The following is a 26,220-nucleotide window of genomic DNA, read 5'->3' on the forward strand; positions in this document are numbered from 1 at the left end:
CTGCTGGGTCTTCTGCTAATTCTTAGGCATGTGCAGATGTAAAAGCAACTAGATCAGGGAATTGATCTGCCTGGAAACAAATACCGTATTTACTAAGTTAGCCTTCTGCCTAACTAGTCCTCTAGTATCACAATATAAAGAGAAATTTTGAGATAGAAAATGTACTTTTTTCTTTTTTTATAGAACTTAGGAACTGAAATCAGTCCCTAATGCCTTCATGTAGCATTATATTTCATTCAGGCCCATATGCAGTTCTATGTGCAGGTATTTTACAGCATATATTTTTAATATTTTAAAAATTTTAAAAGGAGTCTGTAGCCAAATGGATGGTGTGCATGTTCTTGAGATATCTGTCTGCTGCATAAATATTTCATATAAATATTTCATTATTATAGATCAAGTGTGCTGAAGAACCAACGGCCTATTTAATTCCCCATACATTATTTTATACCAAGTATCTTCTTTAGTCCATAAATAACATGTTTCATTTCTGTACTAGACATAAAGATAATATTTAATGCAGGCATATATTTGAATTTCATATAATTTTGTTATATCTAAAAGCAGTTAAAGAGAATTGTCATACTTAGGTTGTGTGTTGACTCAATGAATGCATTCTGGTTTGATGAGACTCCTCACCCTTTCTTTTCTTGATCTCTAGTATAATATACAAACAGATCAGTACAGAAGTTGTGATAACGTCTCTGCCAAATCATCAGATAGTGATGTCAGTGATGTGTCAGCCATTTCCCGAACCAGCAGTGCCTCTCGCCTCAGCAGCACAAGTTTTATGTCAGAGCAATCTGAGCGCCCTCGGGGCAGGATCAGGTGAGTTCTCCATGCAGCTTCAATTGCATCACACTCCCTCTTCTATTGACTGCCAGAATACAGCCATAAATTCTTGAAACTAGATAACCACAACATGAGAATTTCTGGAAAATGTTATGCACGTATAAACTGTCTTCCATGACTGGCCTAAGATGACAGTATTTTTGCTGTTGTGAATCCTAAACAGAAAGCAAACTTCCCATGAGAAGATGATAGATTTATGTATTTATCCCACTTGAACCTGAACACAGGCTGTCCTCTCATTGCTGGCTAAGAAACAGTGTAATCAGTATGTCAGTAAGGTATTACAGCAGAAATATTACTATATTTTTTTAGTTAAGCAGTTCTTTTCATAAAAGCTTGGTTTTTCTTCCTCAAAGTATTTTTCCCTACCTACATACCCTTATTTTGCTGTTTTCATGTATATGATAAATTACTAGATTTGAAACTATTTTTCATGTAATAATTTTTATATTTTTTGTTCTAAAGTAGTTTAGTTCATTTCCATTATCAATAACCAAATATATCTTTCATACTTTATGCTAATCTATTCAGGGGTTAGGGCTCTATTAGATGCACAACATTGGGTTTTGCTTTCATTTAACTTGATGACAAAACCCTCAGCAACTACAGTGGCTCTAGGATTAGCTTGGTAGTCATTCATTACATTTGTCAGCTCCTGAACTGCAAAAAATTCAACTTTAGGTGTTCTAAAACACAAGAAGAATTATGAACTGTAAAAAAAAAATATCCCTACCATGAAGTCTGCCTAATATAAGTCTGGAAGGCATCATTTACCACTCAGAATACTTCTAGACACACTCAGTGTCTGAGAAGGAGTTTGGTCTGTTTATGCAAAAGGAATGGATATTAGGAAAACTCAGGAACTGGCCTCTATGTTTGAGCTAGACACACCTCATTTTATTTTCAAGGAGTATTTGCAAGGGTATTTAAAGTCATATTTCAGATTGGTGGAGGTCTAACCTGACAGCTACAGTAATCCACAATCCAGCAGAACACTGCAGTGGAAGTGTAAATGTATTTAAAGTCAGTTCAATTCATGTCTTTAAATGCTGCATTACATCATGTCCTAGGTTTTCAGTATTTGACTCTTACAATGGGCTTTTTTCATACCAAAATACCTTATTTCATAGACACAGAATTTTTCTCAACTAGACCCTCTCACAGGTCTTTGTCAGGTTCAACCAAAATAATTTTTTTTTCCACAGATACATGTAACAGATTTTATCAGAAATTTTCCTTGTGTTCAGAATACATGATTGTAAATATCAGGACTGGGAGAGCCACTAACCTTGTGTAAGCCTGGCAAGGGTGAAACCAAGGTTCAAATCCCCAACCTCTTCCATTTTTAGGAGTAGCAGAGCACTTTGGGTGCAGGATTGGGTGACCTCATATACAATGCCAAGTGCCTGCAGTGGGAGTTCCAGTTCAGCTTCACTCTAGACAGTGAGTGAGATGTAATTGGAATTCAGATGCTCTCTCTTTCTGATACTGTCCACAGGATGCATATCTCAGAAATTAGACACTTTTTGGTTGCTTGCTTTAATCTTCTCTAAATTCAGGTAGTACTTCCATACTGAACAAAATGTGTAGTAATAAAATACAATGCAGTTCCTTCAGTAGAAATATGAGAAAAAAATTAAAAGATTGGGGAAAGGGTTGATTGTTTTAGGAACAATTTTTTTCATCTTGAGATTCATGCTGTGTAACTCCAGCCTTAAAAGCTATGTATCTTCAGTGGAACTCACCTAAAAATAGGTTTTTATTAAATTATTTTTTAGCTTACCTAAGCCACCATTAAAAGGAAGAAAACACCTATTATCTTGGATGGTTCACTTTCTCTTCAGTCAAGTGTCAAAGGCGGGGTAATCATCCTTTTCTAGAATTAATTGTTGAAGAAACCCTAGATAACTTATTTAGATTGGTTGCTTTAATTTTTGACATTGGTTGCTTTTAATATTAAAACAATTATTTCTCTCAATTACTAAAGTTTCTTTAAGGTCAAGGAATTAGAAGTTTTAATTTAAAGTCTGATTAGTAATTTGAAATTCAAATTTTATTTTTGCCTCCAAAGAACCCAATGTTAACATATATCAAATAGGATGGGATAGGATGAGATGGTTGAGCAGGGAGGGTAGCACTTTTTGTCTATCTGTTTTTGTCATTCTGAAACCACCTATCCAGCATCATCTTCATTTGGAAGAGTGTCAGGCCAATGGACATGGCAACTGTGTGAGTGTAATGTTACATTTAAGGACAAAGTTTCTTGAACTGCCTTCTCTATGCACCTACTTTTGTTCTCCAGATATGTTGTAGAGATTAACCTAGTAAACATATAGAAACTCAAAGGAGGTGGCTCAGTTCTAGCCATTTCACTAAATTAAGTCATTCAACAAGTATCCTTACCTTGAACAGTAGTCTGGGGTTCAGATTAGTAACCTGAAGTAATTGATGCAAGTTCTAAATATAAGTATATAAAATAGGTTCTTGATTTCTAATTTGTTTAGCATTTTCAGGTATGTGTTATAACAAATGGTTTTGTGTGGATAAGCTACTCTGCACATTAAATTATTCAAAGCATCTTTCTTGTTACTGTTCTAAGAAGTCTGGTTAACTGCCATGCTCTCTACTTGGAAGTGCAGAAAAAAATACCAGGAATTTTTGCTGTGTGAACAAAAAGTTCTGGGACTTCTGATTTGAATCAGAATCAGATAGTTGATGTGTATTTAATGAGTGAAGTCAAATTATCAGTCCTTCTTTATGGAGATTTGCTTTTATTGGTCATGGTCTTTATGCATTCATAACACAGCCACGCAGTACTTTGTGCCTGCATGTGTTGGAGATGTTACTGTGTATGGCTCTGAAGCATTTCTTGCATCCTAAATGAAGCGGAAGGAAACGTTTCTATGGTTTAATGCTAATGATCGATAAGTAAGAGCCCATGACGATTAATCAGCACCATATGGGCTTGATCAGACAAAGAAGGACATTTGCTGACTTAATAAAAAAATATGCCAGATTCTGTCATTGCATCACTTTTCATTTGTAGCCTGTTTATGCAGATAACCTGTACTTCTTGGTGCTGTTAAGTAGGGAGCTGTCCTGCATGGTAAAGGTGAGGTGGAGGCTTCTGTTTTGGAGGAATAACAAGCTACCATAAGGTGTTTCATTCAAATCCGATTTAATAAAATCTGCTAAATTTATCCAAGACTAAATATTATTTTAAGGTGAATTTGTCTCACTGTATCTGGATTTCAAACAAATTGCCCTGCATTAGGAATATTACTGTTATCTCTCATTTTATATTTGAAAACCACATCTTACTAAGAATTACGGTTTTTATCTTGATCAATGTGTGATATAATAATATTAAGTCTGGTGCCAAATTTTAATCTGTTTTACATGCTTTTTAAAATTGAATGCTTAAGTGTAATTAAAATATTTTATATGAGCTTATCAAGGAAAGAGAATAATGTAATGAGTTGTAATAGTAGATTTAAACCAGTTCTAATTTATTGCACATGTTGTGCCATGCCACTGAATGGCTTGTATCACAAACTCGTATATGGTTTTCAGGATTTATGTTCTCTGTATGCCACTGAAGTTTGTACTGTCAGGCCCTACCTGACAAGCGTTTTTCCCCCTGATTTCCAGAACAAAATATACAACTTTTGTGTAGCTGTTGTTCTTTCAGTACACTGACACTTAACTCCAGTACACTTGAGCTTTAAAATAGGAATGATGGAGCAGAGAAATTATGATTCAGGATCAAGTGAGGAAGTGGTTGATGGTTGATAGGCAATGGGTGCAGAGAGATGGGGACAGCCAGGACCTCATAAACAGCAAAACAGGGCAGGGAGGAGCCACCCAGAGTGTATGTACATGAATAAGGATGTGATTGAGAGAAAAGCATTTAGGGAAAGTTCTCATACCTTTTCTGGGAAATCAGCATAAGTGTGTGGCTCTCCAGATGGCCTGCACTCCAAAGCATGGGGAACAAGCAAGAGGAATTAGAGGTTTGTTGTGCAGCTTCAGGGCTATGGTCTCATCATGACTACAGAGAAGTGGTGGGATAGCTCATGTTACTGTGCTGCAATCCATGGAAGCACAGGGCAGGATAGCAAGGACTGATAGCAAGCCCTTTCTGAGGGAAAGCAGAATATGCAGGGAGCTCTGCCTAGAGGTGGGTAATGAGCCAGCTGAGAGCTGATAGGTCAGGATTAGAGGCCCAACCAATGTCATGATATTGTGTGTGTCTGCTATGGACTTCTTGTTCAATAAGAATTAAATGAAGCCTTCTTCCAGTTGTAGGTTGTGGCTTTCATGGAGAATGTAAACCATCCTGGTATCTGCTGGTTAAGCAATGCAGTAGGGCACAAGTAATCCAGGAGGTTTTTGTAGTACACTGGTGACTGAAGGGAAAGTCTGGAGCAAAGACTCAGCAGAGAATGATCTCATCAAGGAACATTGAAATAAACTGCACATGTAAAATTTATTGGCATGTGATAAGGTCCACATGAATACTAAATGAGCTGTTGTTGACTGATGGCATTGCAAAGCCAGTCAATAATCTTTGGAATGTGGCACTCAGGGGATGTTCTTGAAGACTGGAAGAAAAATCATCACTACTATCTTCAAGAAGGGAAAGAGATCTTGGAAACTACAGGCCTGTCAGCCTTAGCTCAACCTCTGGGTAGGTGATAGAACAAATAATTCTGGAAACTATTTCCAAACATATGTGTAGAACAAGGGGGTGATTGTGCATAGTCAGCATGAATTACAAAGGGCAAATCAAGCCTGACCAGCCTTATGGCCTTGCTTCATTATTTGATTAGCTTGATGGATGAGAGAAGAATATCAGATGTTTTCCATCTTGTCTCTGCTAAGTTCAACACCCTCTTCTAAAACACCCTCATAGACAAATGGAGGAAGTACAGCCTAGATAAGTAAGCAGTGAGGCAGATTGGAAACTGGCTGAATGCCAGGCTCAGGGCATTGTGACCTGTGACACAAAGTCCAGCTGGAGCCAAATCATTTATGGTGTATGCCTGGGGTCAATATTATGGCAGTACTGTTGAACATCTTCATTAGTGTTTGGAATGATGAAGCAGAATGCACCCTCAGCAGGTTTGCAGACAACAGAAAACTGATAGGAATAGTTGATATAGGAGGGGGATGTGACATTATTCAGAGGGACCTCAAAAGGATGGAGAAATGGGCCATTAGGAACCTACTTAAGTTCAACAAAGGAAATGAAAAATCCTGTGCCTGGGGATCAGTAACCCCATGTGCCATTGCACACTGGGGACACACAGCTAGAACGCATCTTCACAGCTGGAAAGCAGCTTTTCAGAAAACAAACCCTTCTGGACGCTAAGATGAACCTGAGCCAACAATGCCTCCTTGCATTAAAGACCAACACCATCCTGGGCTGCATTAGGAAGAGTGTTGCTAGCAGGCTGAGGAACATGATCCTTCCCACTCAGTAGAGCTGAGCAGCTCTAGTGAGACACCTCTGCAGTTCTAACAGTTCCAAGTGCAGTTCTGGCTCCCTGGTACAAGAGACATGGAGCTACTGAAACATGTCCAGCAAGGGGCCATGAAGATGGTGAGGGTTGGAGTGTCTGTCATACAAGGAGAAGCTAAGAGAGCTGAGTGTCCACCCTGGAGTAGAGAAGGCTCAAGAGAGGTCTTATCAATGTGCATAAATGCCTGAAGAGAGGGACTGGAGAAAAAAGGCCAGACTCTTCTCAGTGAGAGGGTGAACACAAACTGAAATAAGGCAAATCACACTAAAACATAAGAAAAACAATTTTTTCTGCAAAATTTATTAAACACTAGAACAGGTGGTACAGTCCCAGATTTTGCACAGCCCCAGTATCTGGGAATATCCAAACCCCAAGCAGATATGGCCCTGAGCAACCTGCTCTTATCACACCTGCAGTATGCAGGAGAGTTGGACCTTGCAATCTCCAAAAGTGTCCTCCAGCCTCACCTGTTCTGTGACTCTCTTTCAGATTTTCATTTCATGCTGTTTATTATGCTGTTATCTTGCACAAAATGCTCAGTGTCTTTAGTTTGGAGCCAGGTGAAGTGACTGGAGGTTTGCCATCTCACTGAGGACAAACAGCAGCATTGATCTTTCAACATGATTTAGCCAGAGGTCACTCTCTGGTTTGGAGATAGATTTTCTCCTACTGGTTTTCCATCCTCCCATGTACATTAGAGCTAGTTTGATGTGATTTATAGTGGTGAGGGGCTAGAGAGAGTCTGAAGGGTCTTCTGATCCCTTCTCAGGATTCCCAATGATGCTGCTTGTTACATGGTAAATGTATGTGATGTGACTGGTGCAATACAGTTGTTCACTCCTTCCCCCACCCTCTCTTTAGACTAGGCTGTAGCCCCTTCTCAGCACACTGATTCACTAAAATGCAGCACTACTGCACCACAGAGCCAGCTGAGCAAAGTTTTACTTCATGTCATAACAGTGAAGGAAAACAACACACTACGGTTTTTCATGCATTTGATGAGACTGAAGTCTGCGTTGAAATAAAGAAACCCATTCATTCATTTCATGTTAATTACAGAAGTAATTCAAATCTTTATATTGAATTTGTGCCACAGTGACTAAGGGTGTAGTCAAAATACTTTACTCATGAAAAAAATGAAATGTAAAATCTTTTAATTATTGATATAAATATTGCAAACAGAACTAGTGGAGGCAACAACAGAACACTAAAGCTTATTCATCAATAAAAGTAAATCACCTGGAAACTGGGAACAAATTCAAAAATAATTTCAGACTGGCTTTGTGGAGAATATTCACTATGCCACACTCATTAGCTATACCTGGGAGAAGATCCTGAAAATGTGTGGAGCATAAAAGATCTTTTGTACCCTGCCTAAGTTTGATGCCATATTTCTTGATGAACCAACGTAAGGGCAAGTCCACATTATATAAAGAAAGGATTGAGCAATATAAATTTGCAGTGGAATATGCAGTGCTGGAGCCTAGCATAAGAGGGAACTGTTTGTGTGCACTAGGTAAAATTGGATATTCCTAGGGTTTATAGCTCTCATTATTGGTATTCTGTATAAAAATAAATATTATTTTAATTATTCAATGTGTTATCAACCCAGATCCTTGTCTGGCAAAGGAGACATCATGTACTTGGAATAAAGGTGGTTCCTCATTCTTGGATTCTGAGAGCCTTCAGGGTGTCACAGTAGAAGACACAGTAGATCATCTTGTGTGCTGTGCACTGCCAAGCGGATTTAAAGAACCCCAAACGCCCCCATGCCTCGTGCACGCCTGGCTGTGTGCCACCAGGCAGCAATGATCACAGTGCTCTGGCAGCGTGCTGGGCTGGGTCTTCTGCTTACAGAGATTTGTAGGATCTAGCTCTTCATATACAGCAATGTATGAAAAGCTAGATCCTACAAACCTCCACAGCTACACCGACAGTGGTGTGGCAATATCAGTCTGCCTCACACTGAAAGCTGGCCCTCAAATGGCATTTTCAAAGGGGTGTTTCCTGGGTTTCTGCTTAAATTTTACCATGTGCAGCATTTTAAAACATCACTATGGAAGGTCTGTTCCATATTTCTCAGGCCTAAAGCATCATAGAGTCAAATTACATACCTACAGCAGTAGCAGAAAGGATGAATTCTGCTGCATATATATTCACTTATGAATCAGATCAACCTTTTTCAGATGTCACATTTCTAAATAATCTTGAACCAAGTTCTCATTTGCTATTTATCTTCCATATTACACCTGTTTCCAAGCCTGCATAGCTAAGGTCTTGCAAATTTATAGCTGGCTGCAGTTGCAGTTTATCAGCTGGGCTGTTATGAGTCACCAGAATCAATGCTTCAATGTGATTTGTTTTCAATCAGCTGTCAAAGCTCCAGTGCAATGGTGCTTGTTGAGAAGCTACTAATTTATTTTCTTAATGTGAGCTGGCATGGCTTTGGGGAAATAATGCTGTTGTTGTCTTTTCTGAAGTTTCCATTTTAATGGTCAGAATACTAAGTTCCCAATTTATTTTTTTAATTATGTCTCTGCAAATTTAACTTGACATATGAGTATTTATTGATCTGCGTATTTCTTTCTCGTGACAAACTGTAGATCCTTCAATTTTCATGTGCAAGATTTTTTAAGATGATTAGGCTATGTTTTTCATAAGTATTAAATCCTACCTCTTCTATGTAAATTGGAATTCCTCCTTTCTAAGAAAGAGAGATACTAGAACCAGGCTACACTAATTAAAGTAATTTGTATATTTACAATCTAATATTTCTTTTGTATTAAAATATACAAATAACAGTCTTTTTTCCTAGATTGGAAATTTATAAGCCAAAAAATAATGTCAATTTCACAGGAAAGTGAAAATCCATTAAGCTCTTTCAAAAGTCTACACTCAAGATAGTGATATATTTGTACAGCAATTAATACACTTGTAATGGTTATTTATTAATGTGGAATACATTAGCGTAATGGTAACATTTTAAATCTGGGTTTAAAAAGAACACTAGTTCATATCTTTATTTAAAAACAGGGAGGGGAGATTTCTGTGTGTGCTTAACAAACTGATACCTTAATTCAATTTACTCCTAGAGGAGTAAATGATCTTTGCCAACATAGAGAGGTATTTAAAACAAAATTTTAAATTTGTCTAGTTTTTATATACACTCAAGCTGATGGAAAACCTGTCAGTCTTCATGTAACTGTATTAAGTAGCAATAGTGTGACTGCTACTTTGCTTAAAATACAACAATTAAAATGTAGAAACATAGATATAAGAACAAACAGTGCAGGCCTTGAAAGATAATACAGTTTTATTACAGTGAAAAATAAAATTTAGAGTTATTGCAAATTCCCTAGCAGGGTACTTGCAAGGACTAAGAGCTTCATAGATGTGGAAAGTTGTGTTGTAGCTGTCATCAAAACTGCTAAATGAAGGAGGGTTTTTTTAAAACTTAAGGATGGTAATAGTGTTCATTTTTGAAAAAAAAAAATTACATTGCAAAAAACTTGATCAAGATTTTGAGGTGAAGCCATAGCGATAAAGCCTTCTCTAAACTTGTTTAGAGAATGAGGCAGGAATTGTAGAAAGATAAAGAATGGTCTTCTCACTTGCCTTGTTTATCACTGCTCTGGGAAATCACTTTCTGCCCCATAGTTTTTATGTGATTAGTGACAAGTCATTTCAGACATGTCTTTGTTGATGGTCATGTGCTGCCTGTTGCATGGGAGTTTATTTTGTCTTGATGCTGTGGATTCAACATTCCCATCGTGAAGGAAGTTTGGAGCAAAACTCACCCATGATTCTTTAGGGCTCTGGTTTGTTTAGCCCAATGACAGAGTAAGAGGTTGTATGGTTGCTGATTTCACCATGCAAAATGGGATGATGGCACAAGAAAAAGCTTTCTCTGCAAAAGCAGAGAGGATAGTGAGTGTTTTGTGGCTAAAAATGATAAACTGGCCATCCTTTGCGGGGGGTGGGGGTCAGAATATACTAAATACTTGTGATGGGACATGGAAAAGACTTCTCTTGTTCAGTTTCCATAGGAATTTTTAGGAACTGTTTTGTTATCGGAAAGAGTGATAAAAAGAATTTATTCCTCAGCTTTCTTATTCTCTTTCTATTTCAGCATCACCATGAACTCTTTCCTTACAGGGATTATTGTCCATTATTCCTCTTTGTACTCCAGTCAGGTGGCTTTGTCTTGAGTCAAGCCCAATGGCCAACAATTGCAGCCTGCCTGCATGCACAGTCTAGCTAAATTCTCCCAAATGCAGAACAGACAAGAGGTGCCATTCCTGGTGGTACTGACTTTCTGCCTCTGACCTGGAGACAAAATAGTAATATTCAGGAGATGTACAATCTATTTAGCAATAAGGCCTGTTAGTGAGTGCAATGCCACTTTGTAACAAGAAAGTTTCCTGGTGCAGATCCCTTTGAAATCTCTTAGCATGAGAGATATGGCTTAAATAAATTGTTTTACCAAATTGACAGGTACTCAAAAGAAATGGCAAGTACTGTACTGCCAAATAGAAGAATCACCTCATTGGAATCTTTCAGTTAGGCATTAGCCACTTCTCAAAGTGAAGTGAATTGATAATTTTGGTTTTGTTGTTGGTTTTGGTTTTTTGTTTTGTTTTTGTTTGTTTGTTTGTTTGTTTAGGTTTTGGTTTTGGGTTTTTTTCTTGTAATTTCCTTCAAAAGGGCCAGGTAATCTGCCATAGCATATCAACTGGAAACTTAGAAAATAAGAAGAAATTTGACCATGGGCAGAAACCAGGCATGAAAAATTTCTACGTAAATTTTTCACATTTGACAAACAGAATAGATATAGGTAACATGTAAGGCAATTTTTGCCTGAAATCTCCACAGTGCAAGCATCCACTGCAACACTTGAAGTAAATTTCCAATCCTACTTTGTTTCTGATTATCCAAGTCACCGCAGCTAAAAACCTAACTGCAGAAAAGTTTCATTAACTGTGCATTACCAAATTTCTTTAGAGAAAAACATTGAGCATTGAGCATGTATTGTGATTAGTTAATATTGCTGCTCAGGTGATCTATCCTGAGGCAAGGACAGGCACTCTGATGTAACCTGAGTCACAACTTTTGCATTTTTCAGGGGGAAATAGAGGGCAGTAGCCTCCAAATTATTACCATGAAGGCAATATAAATGAAAACATTTTAGATAATCTGCTTAAAAAATATAGTGTATCCTCTTTACCCCCAAAGAGTGTATTACAGATGGAAATTTCTGGTGCTGAGGTCATTTATATACAACACCAAGGTGAAGCCAGAGTAATTAATGTTCTAATTATTCATTATCTAAAGATAATGATTTTTGAAAATCCATCATTATAAACTGCTTTATGTATCTGTCAGAGAGGGAGGGAGATGGAGTCTTTAATCCCTTCAGAACATCTGTACATGAAAAATGTACTATGGAGCATTGCTTCTGCATTTTTAATTATCTAATTATGTTTCCTCTTTCAAAGAAACTGTCACATCACCAGCAGTCTTTCTTAACGATTTCAAAAAGGTTGAAAAATTATTTTAATTGGTTTTTCATTTAATTACTGCATTTGATAAAGATGAAAAGTAATCCATAAAATTTTAGTTTAAGTACATTATGCTAATATTTTAAACAGACAGTACTTGTTATTTTTAGATTAAAGTAATGTAGTAAAATAGTTTTGGCCATGGCTCAGACCTCAGAGTACTTCTCACTTGCTTTGTCTTCATCGCAGTTTACCATATTTTTAAAATTTTATCTGCATCTTTTTTTGTTAGTCCTGACCATGCATTGTCCCATTTAGCTTTTCACATTCTCCTCCTGCATTTCCTATTTTGTTGCTATTGCCTGATCTACTTTTGAAAAGGACCAGTGAGCAATCTATTTCATATCAATGATGTAGCACTTTTTACACGAAGAGCAGTGACACCACAGGTACTTCAGTACCTCGTGCTTTAGAGGGGAAAAAAAGCCAACAGGGAAAATAATATTATTATTGAATGTCACGCAAAGAAAGAAAGACTGGCATATTCAGCTTTCTTGATACTGACAAAAGCTTCCTTCAGTGTTGACCTACACATCTTTGTGTTTGTAATACACACATACACACACACACAGCCAATATCTATTTTATTGATACAGCTTGATCCAGATTTAACATTTACATCCTTTCTGTGTTTGGTAGTTTAACTGAATATATACATGGCTAATGCAGTCAAGTTTGGGCCATTTGATCTATTTGTCCTTTGATTCACATGAGCCTTTCCACATCAGCTTTAATAGCAATACTTGACCCTGAGCAGTGCCCCTGGAGTGGCTGCTTTTGTGTTGGTTTCATTTTATGATTCATGTCATCAGTTGGCTTCAGACTGATGGTGCCTTGGGTATGTGCAGGCAGACACACGAGCTCCCACGTACAGAGACAATTGCTCTGCTTGTTTCAGGGAATATAAATTAAGTTGAAATGTTCATGGCAAATAATAAAAAAGTTTGCTTATCTTTTGCTTGGAAAACAGTTAAAATCTGCTTATCTTTTGTAATGTTCAGGCTTATTTTCCGAATTGTTATTCTTTTGTTTCATAGAGAAATGCTAGTTTTCCAAGTTTAAAAAGTAGAAATATGTCAGAGCCATGAAGCTGGCACAGTTCAGTGGTCAGTGTGCTCCTGAGAAAATCATTGTCACAGCCCAGATTCTGATACACTGTGTTCCAATATGGAAATTTGCCCATCTTCCAAAGTAGGATTTTAACCAGTTAAGCTCCCAGAGGAGGCTGAAATCTTCCCCAGCCCTTCCCTCAGTGGGAGTCTGCAGATTGAACACAGTGGGGCTGGGGATGTCATCCCAGAGGCAGCAGCTGTGGCACTGAGTGGTACTTTCATGCAATATAGGAACATTGTCAGCAACCGATATAACTTAAAAATTACTGATCTTCAAATATCTTAATACACCAGTAGGAGTCTGATATGGTGACTTGACAGCAGAAACAAGAGTTTTTCTGTGATATTAATAGCTATTTCATAGGACATATTTCACCCTAGGACAATCTAATATATGATCAATGTGCTTGTTAAATCAATATGTAGTTCCAGTTGGTACAGACTGTACAAAATTATTATTTGATTGAACTAACTTTTATGGCATAAAAAGTTCTTTTGACTAACTAGAGAGAATTATAATATAGGATATATGTTTGTCCTTTGGTTTGTAAAGCACCATGCTTCAATTAATTTATTAAATACTAATGAATATTTATAAATATTTATTAAAATTTTACAGTAATTTATCTTGCAGCAAATTTTATATATCATATATCATATAAAATATTAATATTTTCTTACAGAAAGTTGCAGATAAGTGTTTATATTTATTGATTATATATCATACGATACTAATAACAAGACACCTATTTTTAGAAATGTGAAGTTTCTCATTATAAAAATACCTTCCCTTTGGTCCAGAGCTATTTTGTGTTTAGGAGATTATTAGTATTCATGAGCTACCTCATTGCAAAAGAGTGCCACAGGGGCTATGAGTTAGAACGTGGTGCTGCATTCGGCAGGAGAGAGGGGAAGCACAGGAGCTTGTGCTGGTGGGGGCCGGGGATTCAGCTGGAAGATTCAAGTTGCTGCAACTGCCTGAAAAGAACTCACAGCATCATCTTCACAGCAAGGAATACAGGGCATCATTTATTTACTCATGGCTTGCATTATTGGGAAAATGGGTGGAGTAAAAATGAGGGCTCACGAAAATAAACATCTAAAATATTCTTTTATACATCATCAGTAATTCAAAGAGAATGAAGGAAATGCTGTAATTTTAGCAATGGCTAATCATTTCAGATTTTTTTTGTGAAAGGATATACTTCCAGAGATTACATAGGTGAGTTTATGGACAAGTATTTTTTTTAGATTTCTTACCACTGTCTTACTAACTTTCTTTTTCAGATGGAATGTGCAAGTATTTTATGTAATTACTGAGAGATACTGAGTATATATCTATATACCAGTTTTCTCAAATCAAATTATTTGTATGCTTTTATGGATCTTGAATACATATGTAGTTGTTATCTGTGTATAGAAAGACATATAATGATTTAATACTGGTACTTGGCTTGATTTCAGTTCTATATAATTGCGTGTGCTGTACTTTAATATAAGCAAATATAATCCACAATGCTCTTGTAGCATGCTCATCTTAAAAAATTGGCTCAGGGTTAATTCTATGCTATCTTGTAACTCATACTACTCTTTGATTAAGTTTTTTGTCTTAAAAGCTCATTCTTCATTACCACAGATACAACTTTCAGGTAGGGGCAGCTTTCAAAACTGAATATGTTGCTTTCTTTCAGAACTCTGATTGTTGACATGTGAATACAGTCTAGATGTCTTGTGTAGTTCAGGTACAATTTTAGATGGGATTTGTCTCAACTGCATAAATTTTGGCAGGAAATAGAAGCATTTTTCTCTTGGTGGAGGGAGAAGTATCTTCCCTGCTGATGCAGGAACCTGAGGATAATGTCTGATCCCAGTCCTGGGGAGGCTTCTCTGCTCTTTCTGGGGTTGAGGGAAATTTTCTTTACAAGTTAAATTAAAAAAATTTTTAAAAAGTTAAAAATCTAATTACTCTTTTTCTATGCTGAAGAACTGTGAAGTAATACATAGGCCCATGTAGGTTGTCTATAACCATTCTTAATATGCACAACAATTATGTTGTTATGGCTGTAAATGGAAATACTTAGAAATAACAGAAGACTTTGGCCAAACCATTCATCAGAAGAATTGCTAAAGATCATAAAATAATTGTAAATAAAAATTTAGTGAATTAATTAGTTTATGATTAAAGGGACTATACTGATAAATATGTTACACTTCATTATACTTCTACAGAAAACAGTATTCATTTATTGTGTTATGATAACTAGGTTTAAATATAATTTAATAATTTACCAATTTTAGCCACAAGCCTGCAAAAATTTGCATCTGCATTTAAACAAATGTGTTGTTAATCTGTTAATCCCAGAAAGTCTGGAAAACAAATAAAAATTGAGGTATTATCAAAATAGCTAAATGCAAAGGGATATATTTATACAGGTCCTTTTCTTGTCTGTGCTTCATAAATTAAACTCTAACTGTAGTGAATGAAGCAAGAGTGTGAGCTAAGAGCTTTTTCTTCAAGTGATAATCAATAATGTAATGGTAAAACATTGTGTTCTAATGGTAATCAATTAGATGTTAAAAGAATGCTGAATTTTAAATGCCCACTCTTTTGAGACTGTTTCAGTTAATGAAAAATAATAAATTAGCACAGGGATTAGATGAACACAAACAAAATTTAATCTCTTTGCCTCATAATGACAAGAGGAAGTATTGGACAGATGTAGGATCCTTGGTCTTATCCCATTATGCCCATTTCTAGAAAAATAATGGCTATTTTGTACTAGTATACTAGGACATATTTCCTAGGATAGTAGGACTTCATATTTGAAAGGTAAAAAGAGGTATAAAACTTATTTAAATTCTAAATTTCTCTGTTTTGTTGGTTTTTTTTTTAAGATAAATCTTCTAGTTCCCTCTACCTATTGCAAAGAATCAAAAATTAAATTTATATGAGTCTTCAAAAAAAGCAATTTTCTCTATTATTCAGAAGCTTTCTGTGTTCCCTGAAATAGTGCATTCATAGATCAAAAATAGTTTTTTTCCAAAAGTTACAATACTTTTCTTGTTTCTCAGCTGGTGGACATCGCTGCCTCCTAAATACATATTAAATGAAGTGAGATTAGAGCATTACAGGTAAATTGTAAAAAAAAAAAAAAAAAATTAGTGAAGGCTGGCATAAAAAACATTATGATTTTAGTATTTATTATATTCAGAAACACCTGAAATTCAGTAGAGCAAATTCAATAATATGATAAATAATTCTTTATTTGCATGGCAGATTTTACAGTTCATTGAATCTTAGTGCTGGAAATTATAGGTTTATAGATTAGCATGTCAGCAAAGCACGTGTTAATATAGTTCAAATGACAACAGATGCTCTCAAAAGAGGTATTTTCAGTTCATTTCCCCTCTCTTACTGACATATTGATGCATAAACTCAGGAATTAACAGAATTGATGACTCCAAGGCTCAAAAATGGGAATAAAATGACTACAGAAAGCTTTGTGGAGTGGCCATTGTTGGCAATACATAGACAGTCACTGAAATCCAATTCCAAGTGCTGGAAAGAATTTATCCACATGGAAAGGAGTTGTCCATGTCTAATCACAATAGGAAGTAGAATCCCTCAAAGTGAGGCCTGTGTGACTCTGTCCTCTCCTTGAAACAGTGAAGTGTCTCTTGCTCCGGAGGAGACACAGTGATGCCTTCTATCACCCTGGAGGCCTTTTCTTTGATACTTGTGTATATATGTGTGTGGAAGATGGTATTTTTAAAAAGCTTTTCTTTTCCAATCTAAAATTCTTCCTAGAATGATTGAATATGTTTATGTGTGTGCTCTCTTGTATGTGAGAGAGTGTGTGGTGGGGAAAATGGTGATAAAACTCAAAGGAATGTTTATGGAAACTTTAAAATACATATGTCTTATATTTTTGCCTTGCAAACCCAAAAGCCAGTCTATAAAGTTTCTCTGGGACAGGAGGGAACACGACAGAATCTATTTTAAGCTCAGTGTACCCCAGGTAGTCCACTAAAATGTGTTCTTGAACACTTTGGTGCATCAAGCAGCTTGTTCTGTTTGATGGAACAGGTGTTTTTTTACCTGAGCTTAACAGGAGCAGATTCTAAGTGCTGAAGATAGTTTAAGGCCTATGCAGAGATTGATAGTGATTTTTATATTAAGTGTTGTCTAGTCAAAGAATTTGCTTTTCCAACTTTATTTTCAAAGAATAATGTCTATTTTTATGTGCTCTTACCTATGGCCACACATTAGTAACTCTTGGTAACTGCCAGTAAAACAGGGCTACACTGTTTTAATTATAGTTTAGGGATACAATTTTTTATACTTTCCTGGCTCTGTCTTGGGACAGGGCCAAATCAAACTCCAGCAGGACTCAGGTTCATAGAAGTTACAGTATTTAAGCTTTTCTCCCATTGACCCCATCATTTTTCCCTGGCCTGATTTCCTATCTGTCTGAAACTTGACATGATATAAAAAAGCCTCTAACCTCACTCTTTCTAATTTTGACTGGGGGAGAGGCAGTGAGGGGTGGATGGGAATGGGGGACAGGAGCAGGCCATTGCATCTGCTGCGGAGGGAACTTGTTGGGAAAGAGTGCAAGACCATTGGTTAAGAAATAAATTTTACTTCAAAATACTGAAAAATTAAAAAAATAATCCTAAAATAGCATGTTACCAGTAGGTCTACTAATCAGCAATACAAGGTTAAGGAATTTCCTACATGCTTGGGTGATTTAACGACTGCATCTGAAGTGAGTCCAGCTGCAACTTAAATTTCTGCATCTCTACAGAGTGACAACTAACTTTATATTGCCTTTAGAGCTGGGGCTTTTCTTGGTCACAGCAGACTTAGGACTGGGTATTAGTATGTCCTGTGTGTATTTGAGACTGTTGTCTAAACTTTGTGAACATTTTATCCTGCCTCTATACAGTGGAGCAGAAAAAGGATTTGTATAGAAACATTCAAATGCAATTCAATAGCTAAAGGAACTCAAACAGAACTGCCAGAGTGATTAATTTTTCTGTCAATCAATGAAATTCTAGTGGGTTATTAGGGATTTTTCATCAAAATTATTTTACCTTCATACTGTGATTATTGCACTTACCTTTAATGAAGTGAGAGACTGAAGACCTAAAAAATACTATATATTACATGATCTGCATGAAAATTTAGATGATATCTTTATTTCTGCTAGCTCTTAAGGCTTTGGTGAACAGCATTGATAAGATGCATGTGTTAAACTACTACCCCATATTAATTTTATTTGGTTGTAAAATTGCTGTTTTATTTGTTACTGTATTGTGGGGATACAGACAGGAAGGCTTCACATAACTTTTAAGTGTCTCTCTGTTGCTCTGAAAAACATGGGGAAGTATTAATTTTATTCATTTCCCTCAAAGTGGAGGACAAACAACAGTATTGGAAATATGTACTCTGAGGAGGATCAAATTAAGCTTTTACTTGTGAGCCAAATAAATGGAAATGTATCAAGACTTAAAATCATTTACTGATTAAAATAAAAAAAAAAGGCTTTTGGAAGTGCTGTTACACAGCCAAGTTAACATGTTTGTTTTTACTTTGTAACTATAGTACATTTGCTCCTAAAATGCAAGGCAGACGGATGGGGACTTCAGGGAGAATCACTAAGAGCACAAGTGTGAGCGGAGAGATGTATAAGCTGGAGCACATTGACGGGAGCCAGTCGGACACGGCTGTCGGCATGGTTGGAACAGGTGGGAAGAAAAGGCGTTCCAGCTTTAGTGCCAAAGTGGTTGCCATAGTGTCTCGAAGGAGCAGAAGCACATCTCAGCTTAGTCAAACAGGTGAGTGAGACACACCCTCTTGGGAAACAGGACTCTCACCAAACATGGTTTACCATAATTTCATCTGTGGCATCCGTGTTATATGTATATGCATATAGACTGCTTGAGAGAGATTTTCCAGCTGTAAATAAATTTCTGAGATATTAATTTTCTTTTATTATTAAACATCTGCAAGAAACAATATGCAAATGTCTTTTAGAATATGTGCTGTAGTTACTTTCTGTCCTGATCAGTGAAAACTGTTGTCTCTTAGAAGCCTTGTTTACAGTTAGGCCAAGAAATGGAATGAGACACGTGTCAGTATCAGCATTGGATAACCATTTGCCAAGGCCTGCTTTTTATGTGTAGGAAATTTCTTTTACAAGAAGAGTTGAGTATGAATGTGGGAACTGAAATATGAGCAAATGAATGGCAGTTATTCAACTCGCATCACAAGGTTGTACCTGTAGTGGAATAAAATACGTTTTTTAAAATTACTTCTGTTTTTTAAGTTGAGAGTTAATCCAATATTTTATTTTTTTGTAAGTAATACTGGCAAGTTTGGGTCAGTGATTTCAGATAAATTAGATGACAACACGATGCTTCATTAGGAGCATAAGCCTCCAACTCTTTATTGTGACTCTAGAAATCTTAAAAGCTTCATATCAGCATACCCTCCAGGAACAAATCCCATACAGAAAGATAAAAAAAGGGAAGAAGAATGTTTTAAAGTCCTTGTCCTGCTCCTGAACCCCAGTGAAGGCTTTTGCCTTTGTCTTCAGTGGGAGCAGGACCTGACCCTAAGGGTCCTTTCTTACTAAGAGAAGGAAAACAAAGAGGAAAAGCTTCAGCCTAGCATGCAATGCACTCATATTTCAGCATTCCTCTCACATAGAGTATCTAAACTATGGTAAGTAACAATATTGTTTATTTATATCATCAAATACTTCCCCCCTTTCCCCTGGTTTTCTTTGATTGCCAGATGGGCAGTAGAATTGATCCTTTCACGGTTAAGGCTTGGTCAGCTATAACAAAAAGATTTATACTTTTCTACATTACTCATGAATTTTAAGCCAGAAAATCATGCAGTTGAACCAAATGCTAAATGAAACTGATGGATTTGAAGCTCAGAACTGTAATTAATATTGTGTTGTTCAAGAATGCACTGTGACTAAATATAAGACTGGAATATAGATAGTTGTACACAGTAAGATGCTGGTTTAGATGTATCAGAATCAATGGTGTGCTCTGTAAGTAATAAAAAGTGGTATTGTCATGTAGAAGGGATTTCTACACTGATATTTTAGTCCACTTAAAATCTAAGCTGTGATTCCCAAGCACTTCTCAGTATCGTCTATTTAAAGCTCATATTTTCCTAATCTTCATAGAAAGGTACTATAGCTCGCCAAGTTTTGATTAGTGTAAATTTCAAAACAATAGGAATTTTGCAAGGAATCGAAGTTCTAAAGTTTTAATGTAACTCAAAGAGTAAATCAGATATGAAAAAAATTATTATGTATTATTCATGATTGTAAAACAGTTCAGAATCATCTTTACCTTGTCTTGTTGTGACTCAGGCTAACAATATTATCTATGGTATAATCAGAGCAAATAATAATGTGTCATTTTTTGCCAGTCACTACTTTTGAATTTTGTCAAAAATCAGTAAATTAAATGAATGCATTTTTTTAACAATATATGCATCAGACTTTACAGAGTTGCCAAATGACATTGTTGGAGGCTAAGTACTCATGTCCTAAATCAGAGACCCACTTCCCTTCCTCCCTATATTATACAAGATGAGAGGAGAAACCTAAAAGTGTCTATTTCATTTTAAAGTGTTGTGCAACTTACTAATGTCTCCACTATTGATAAATATAGAAAATTTCTGCTATGACAATATAATATATACTGGGTACTTTTTTAAAATTTATTATGTGAGAATTGTTTCTAATAGTCAAGGTCTGAAGTTTTGGAACTAATGTGAAAATTTATGGGCCTCCAAAAATGGTACCAAGTAGGAGCTTCTGGGACAGATCTTCAGGAACTGGAGGTGTGCTGTTGATGCAATATATGTATTTCAAAGGAAGTATAAAAATATAGAAATAAATGTGTAGCTTCCATAGGTTGTTTAATTAGGTTTAATTCCTACGTCTTGCATGATTATAAGTAAGGGAAGCATGACATGGTTATTTGTTTTTGAAAACTCAAAATAGAAGATCGGAAGTAAAAAGGCAGATTTCTTTTAAAAGCATAGGTTCTATATTCTTATGTATTGAGTATATCTGAAATTCTAGTTTACTGCTGTCTTCAAAGTCACTAAAGTTTATTACCGCCTCACTTTTTTCACTTGAAGAAATTCGACTTTTTGTAGATATCTCTTTTTGTAGATAATTCTTCCTTGTAACATACTGCATGGGCTTTACGTTATATAAAAATGGAAGTGGTATGTATGGAACTGCTGCAAGGTAGCTGTTATTTATGACTTGATTTTCTATTCAGCTGAAAAAGGCATTAGTGTACATGAACATGAGGAGTTTGTGTACTGTGCATACATGTTCGTGTCTATACATACACACATGGATTTCTTTGTACATATGAAGCAAGTCCACTTGCATGTTGAAGTTAGAAGGACCAGTAATTATTTTACACACCCAGATCAGTGTTGTTGGAAAATATTTATTCAGAATATATGCTTTATAGATGATCAGTGAAATAATTGGTTTCTATATTTATGTAAATCTGCAATGAAATTATGTATTTTTGCTGCACCTTTCTTTTATGTTTAAGATTACATGATACTTGTAGTAACTGTTCTGTGAAATCCCTACTTACTGTGTATTTGTTCATTGTGCCCACAAATCAGATTGATTAGATAGCTCACCAGAAAAAGCTTTTCATCTTCTGACAATATTCCTAATGAAAATCCAGCTCTTCTTATGTTATCACAGTTAAAAAGAAGAAAATAAAGAGAAAAAAATAAGCAAAACTCCCAAAATGACAACAGAAAATTGAAAATAGCTCCAGGCATCTATAACCATTTTAGCTATAATTCAACATTTCTAAATTTCTTTGCCAGCCTTATTTTGATAAATAAATATATAATTATATACAGAATAAATATGTAACTTCCCATTTTATGAATACAGCAACTAAACTTTAAATCAAAGAAAAATTATAGGAAGCTAGATTAGGATAAGAAGTCATCATCAGTTGTCTTGATTTTGTGTTACAATACTATTCCCTTCTACAGAAAATCTAATCTTGTAGTTTACATATCAATGAGGCCAGTATTGATCATAGTACATTTTGATTTGGGGCTGTAGGTTTGTTTTGAATGAGATAAAAACTTCTGTAACAGAAGGGAAGAATTTTATTCACAGAATTTGTACCATATATAGAGACATAATAATGCATTTCAAAGTGGATAGAGGCAATAGGGTGGGGGGGGATATCATCAGTAAAATGAGTTCTGGAGAGAAGGAAAACCTTAATCTCAGCTAAAAAGTATTCCCATCCCTGGATCCCTTTCAGTTCTTCTGGTACTTGCAGATATGTGCCTTAAGAAAGCAAAAGAATTCCTCACTTTTGCTTTCTACCTCCTGGTCAGCAGATAGTGCTTCAGAAAAATCATGTATTTGTAGAAGTACACTTTTCTTCTCTTTAAGTACTAACAGTGGCTTTCAACTATTTTGACACAGATGAGAGTGGAAGAGATGCAGAGGAGAGCTAAGAAGCTTAGAAGAATGGGCAGCATTTCTAGTTTGACATTACACTGATACCAGGTCAATTTTCTAAATGAACATGCCTTGCCATGTTTATGGTGTGAATCACAGTGATATTTTCCTATGTAAGAACCAAAGATATTTGTTTTCCATCTTCTGTTGGTGAAGTTCAACATCAACATGAAGCCACAGGCATTAATGCTGCAGAGACAGATTACATACCATGAAGCAGAGCTGGAATCAAGTGTTGTCACAAGGTGAAAACAGAATGAAGAAAAAATCTCTTCATTTATGTGTGTCTCTGAAGTGGATACTTGGAGGGAATCTTTAAGTGTTTGTCTGCTTCCCTCAGGAAGTAACTTGAAACCTGAGCAAAAACACTATCTTAGAACATACTTCCCTATGTAAAAACTAGAATCTCCTGCTAAAGTATATTTTCTGTCATTTTCTGTAATTTGCCCTATAAAGAAGTGGCTTTCTCTGTGTTCTTTTGAATTAAACACCAAATTCCAAATTTCAGATAAGATTGCATCATCTAAGTGAGGAAATTGTCACTGAGCAGTAAAGTTCTGATAGTCGTGCATCCCACAGTATATCTATGCTCTTTTTTTGAGCTCACTGCAGCTTAAAGAGCTCATCTTCTTCCAGCTGATTGCCCCACATTTCACCTTCCATCACTGGTCTCAAGGTGTTTTTCTCTCATGGTTGGATGACTGAAGTTAAGATAAAGATTTAGAAAATAAAATCTTGTCCATTACTCTGTTGATGGAGAATATGATGATTCACTGGAGCTACTTAGTGACTGATAACAAGCAGACAGTGTTGTGCAAAAAAAACCCTTGCTTGGGAAACATGGACATTTAAGCAAAGCAATGCTTAAATTGAGCCTTTCAGGTTCAGAGCTACCTCATTTCAGAGTAGACACTGACATTAAAAAAAAAAACAAAAACCAAACCAAACCCAAACAAGCTAAACAAAACCAAAATCAAAACCAAACACAAACAAACCATCAAAACCCAAAACCACACTCACTCCCCCAGTCTGTTAATCGGTTCTTAATTTTCTGTCTTTTTTTGTTTGGAAATGCTGGTTGAATTATTTTTCTATCTATCCTTGTAGTAAAATGAGAGATTTCTCATAGGTCTAGATAGTATGCACATAAAAAGCAGATAAAAAATGAGAAATAAAATGTGCTGAGCAAGGCCTTTGGGATAAGGATGGTTTGTTTGTTGTCTTTCTTGAGAACACCATTGCTTCTTTGCATGATTCTGTTTCTTTTTTATGAGGGTTGTGGCAAGCTTTTCATGCAGTGTCAGGCTTTTTTTTTCCCCTGACATTTCATATTGATTGCTTGATTGATTGAATTACAAAGATGCATTTCTGATCACAATTCTTTTACTTCATAACATGACTTTTTTTAAAATTTTTTTTTAGTGAAATCAATTGTGCTTATTTGATAAGAAATTAGTTCTAGATAGAAGTTTGGAATAATTATCTAGAATTCAGTAAATAATCTATTATTATTAGACTGGATAGAAAGCATGGGAATCAGTAAGGAATACTGGATGTCAGGAAGAAACCAGCTAGGAGGGAGTCATCAAGAGGTTTTATTAAAACAAGCCAGAGAATATGTTAGTTGAATTTTAAGACAAAACCCACAGGCAGATTTTGTTGATATTTTATTAGAGCTAGTGTTTATGCTGCTAGAATATGATGATGAAAGTGATTTAGAAAGTATGTCAGTTCCTGGTAATCTAGGGGAAGGACTCTTGGGGATGGTCCTGGCTGGGCCATGAGTTAGACACCATGATCCTTGTGGGTCCCTTCCAACTCAGCTTATTCTGTGAACATTCTGTGATTCAGTGACAGATAAACTTGAGGATGGAATAGTTTTTTTGAGTAGCACTCACTGCATGACAAAATGTTCACAGAATGGTATGAGTAGAAAATTGTGGCAATTCAGATTGCAAGTTCATTCCTTTCGGAATACGTAATGAAAATTTTCAGCACTATCAGAAACTGCTATAATAACAAATAGGTATAAATTGGTTACTTTTATATTTGTATCAAAATTACAATAAGGTTTCTAATAGTCAGAAGAGAGAGAGAAGTATCTTAAACCTCTCAGAGCATTTAGGGAAAGAACCCTTTTTTCTTGTTTCTTATCTAGCATAGTACCATTTTGCTGTTTCATAGGATTTATTGTCTGATATTACTTTTTTTGTATTGCCATCTTTTGTTCATCCAAGTGGAATGCTACAAGATACCAGATTTTCTGATGGCAGATTCAGAAAATTAGTTTGGAATTAAGAATTACACTGAGTCTTACAGCTATAGCGTTACCTCACAGGTTTAACAGTCTACTGTAAATCACATGTTGTTCTCTGTTTTCTTAGAGGAGCATTTCCAAGTATTGGAAATACTTGTGTCAGGCATTGATCTCTGCAAGAATGCTTCATACTTACACATGAGCTTCCTTAGCTGTAGCTTTCTCTATTTCATTATCTTAAGTCTGTAGGGTTTCAAAATCTTTTCCTTAACTTTAGACTGTGTGTACTTGAAAAGTAAGTTTCAGCAGCCTAGCAGAAGTGTGATGGTCTGTCCTGCATCTTCCTCATTAGCCTTGCTTGTCTGTTCAGTATTATCTCTGTGATAGTCTTCCTTATCTGGGTTGGGGTTTTTTGCCAGAGCAGGCCCTTAGAACTTGCTCTGCATAGTTGTGATGATTTGTGAGGATAATGGCTCTGTTGCACTAAAAGAAGAATGTAGGGAGATTGACATTTAGAAGGATTTCTCTTTTCAGCCAATCTAAAAAATCTTTAGTGAGGCAGCAGGAATGGTCATGGTGCCTTAGGGATGGTGACAGGATCTGGGCTCTGCACCTGACACCCAACAGGAAAGAGCAACCCTGGTCCCAGCAAAAACTTTGATCTGCTCCTGCACCCAAATGTTTCTGCAGCAAGGGGTGGGGAAGAGGGGGAGGGAGATGAGCAAGCAGATGAAGAATACTGAAAAAAGAAGAAAAATACCAGATTATTTTCATAAAATGAGCTCTTTCTTTTAGTAATGATACTCAATTCTTTGAAACTCTTGAGTGAATGTAAGCATAATCTCTTTTATTTACTGTTGCCGTCTTGCTGAGGAATTCACTACCCTTAATAGAAACACAGTTCAGTTCCAGTTACTCATCTTCCAAAAGATTTCCTAATAAGGGCTAGTATTTTCAAAGTCCCACTGCTCTGTTGAATTAGTGTTACATGTGGTTCTTTTCCTTTTCCTGAAGTGCAACTTGTGACTTTTTCTCCTGTTATGCAGTTTGGCTGGTACACAGAAGTATTGCTCTGTTTTTCTATTTGCAACTTCTCCCTAAATTTTTAAATATAGATATAACTGCAGCAATAACTGCTCTTAGGGCTATTTACAATATGTAAGTAGCGTGGGGTTTAGGAAAATTTATAGCTTTCTGAAAGCATAATCTTGATTATGCCTAGGCTATATCATGCATGTCTTGTATAATTTCAAAATATGTCAAATGTATTTAATAAGTGTAGCTTCACTGCTATTTTTATATTGTATTTTCTTATGAAAGATCTTAGAAAAAGGCCCACTTATACTTCTGACTATATTT

General features: G+C 36.0%; 1 protein-coding gene across 25 annotated transcripts in view; it reads left to right on the forward strand.

Annotated features, from left to right (window-relative positions):
- Nucleotides 1-26,220, forward strand: part of RIMS1 (regulating synaptic membrane exocytosis 1) — a 301,823-nt gene that overhangs the window by 243,223 nt on the left and 32,380 nt on the right. For 23 of the 25 annotated variants that reach the window (XM_085574744.1, XM_085574729.1, XM_085574732.1 and 20 more), the window contains 2 exons: nt 662-828; nt 18,656-18,888. The exons of 1 other annotated variant lie outside the window; for it this stretch is intronic. In XM_085574744.1, the coding sequence (XP_085430870.1) occupies nt 662-828; nt 18,656-18,888 (400 nt within the window). Of the gene's footprint in view, nt 1-661; nt 829-18,655; nt 18,889-22,568; nt 24,268-26,220 lie in introns of those variants that run through there. One more of the 25 variants, XM_085574742.1, reaches the window with a different exon arrangement.

The sequence above is a fragment of the Lonchura striata genome, chromosome 3, assembly GCF_050655825.1.
Source record: "Lonchura striata isolate lonStrDom1 chromosome 3, ASM5065582v1, whole genome shotgun sequence".
NCBI classification, from domain to species: domain Eukaryota; kingdom Metazoa; phylum Chordata; class Aves; order Passeriformes; family Estrildidae; genus Lonchura; species Lonchura striata.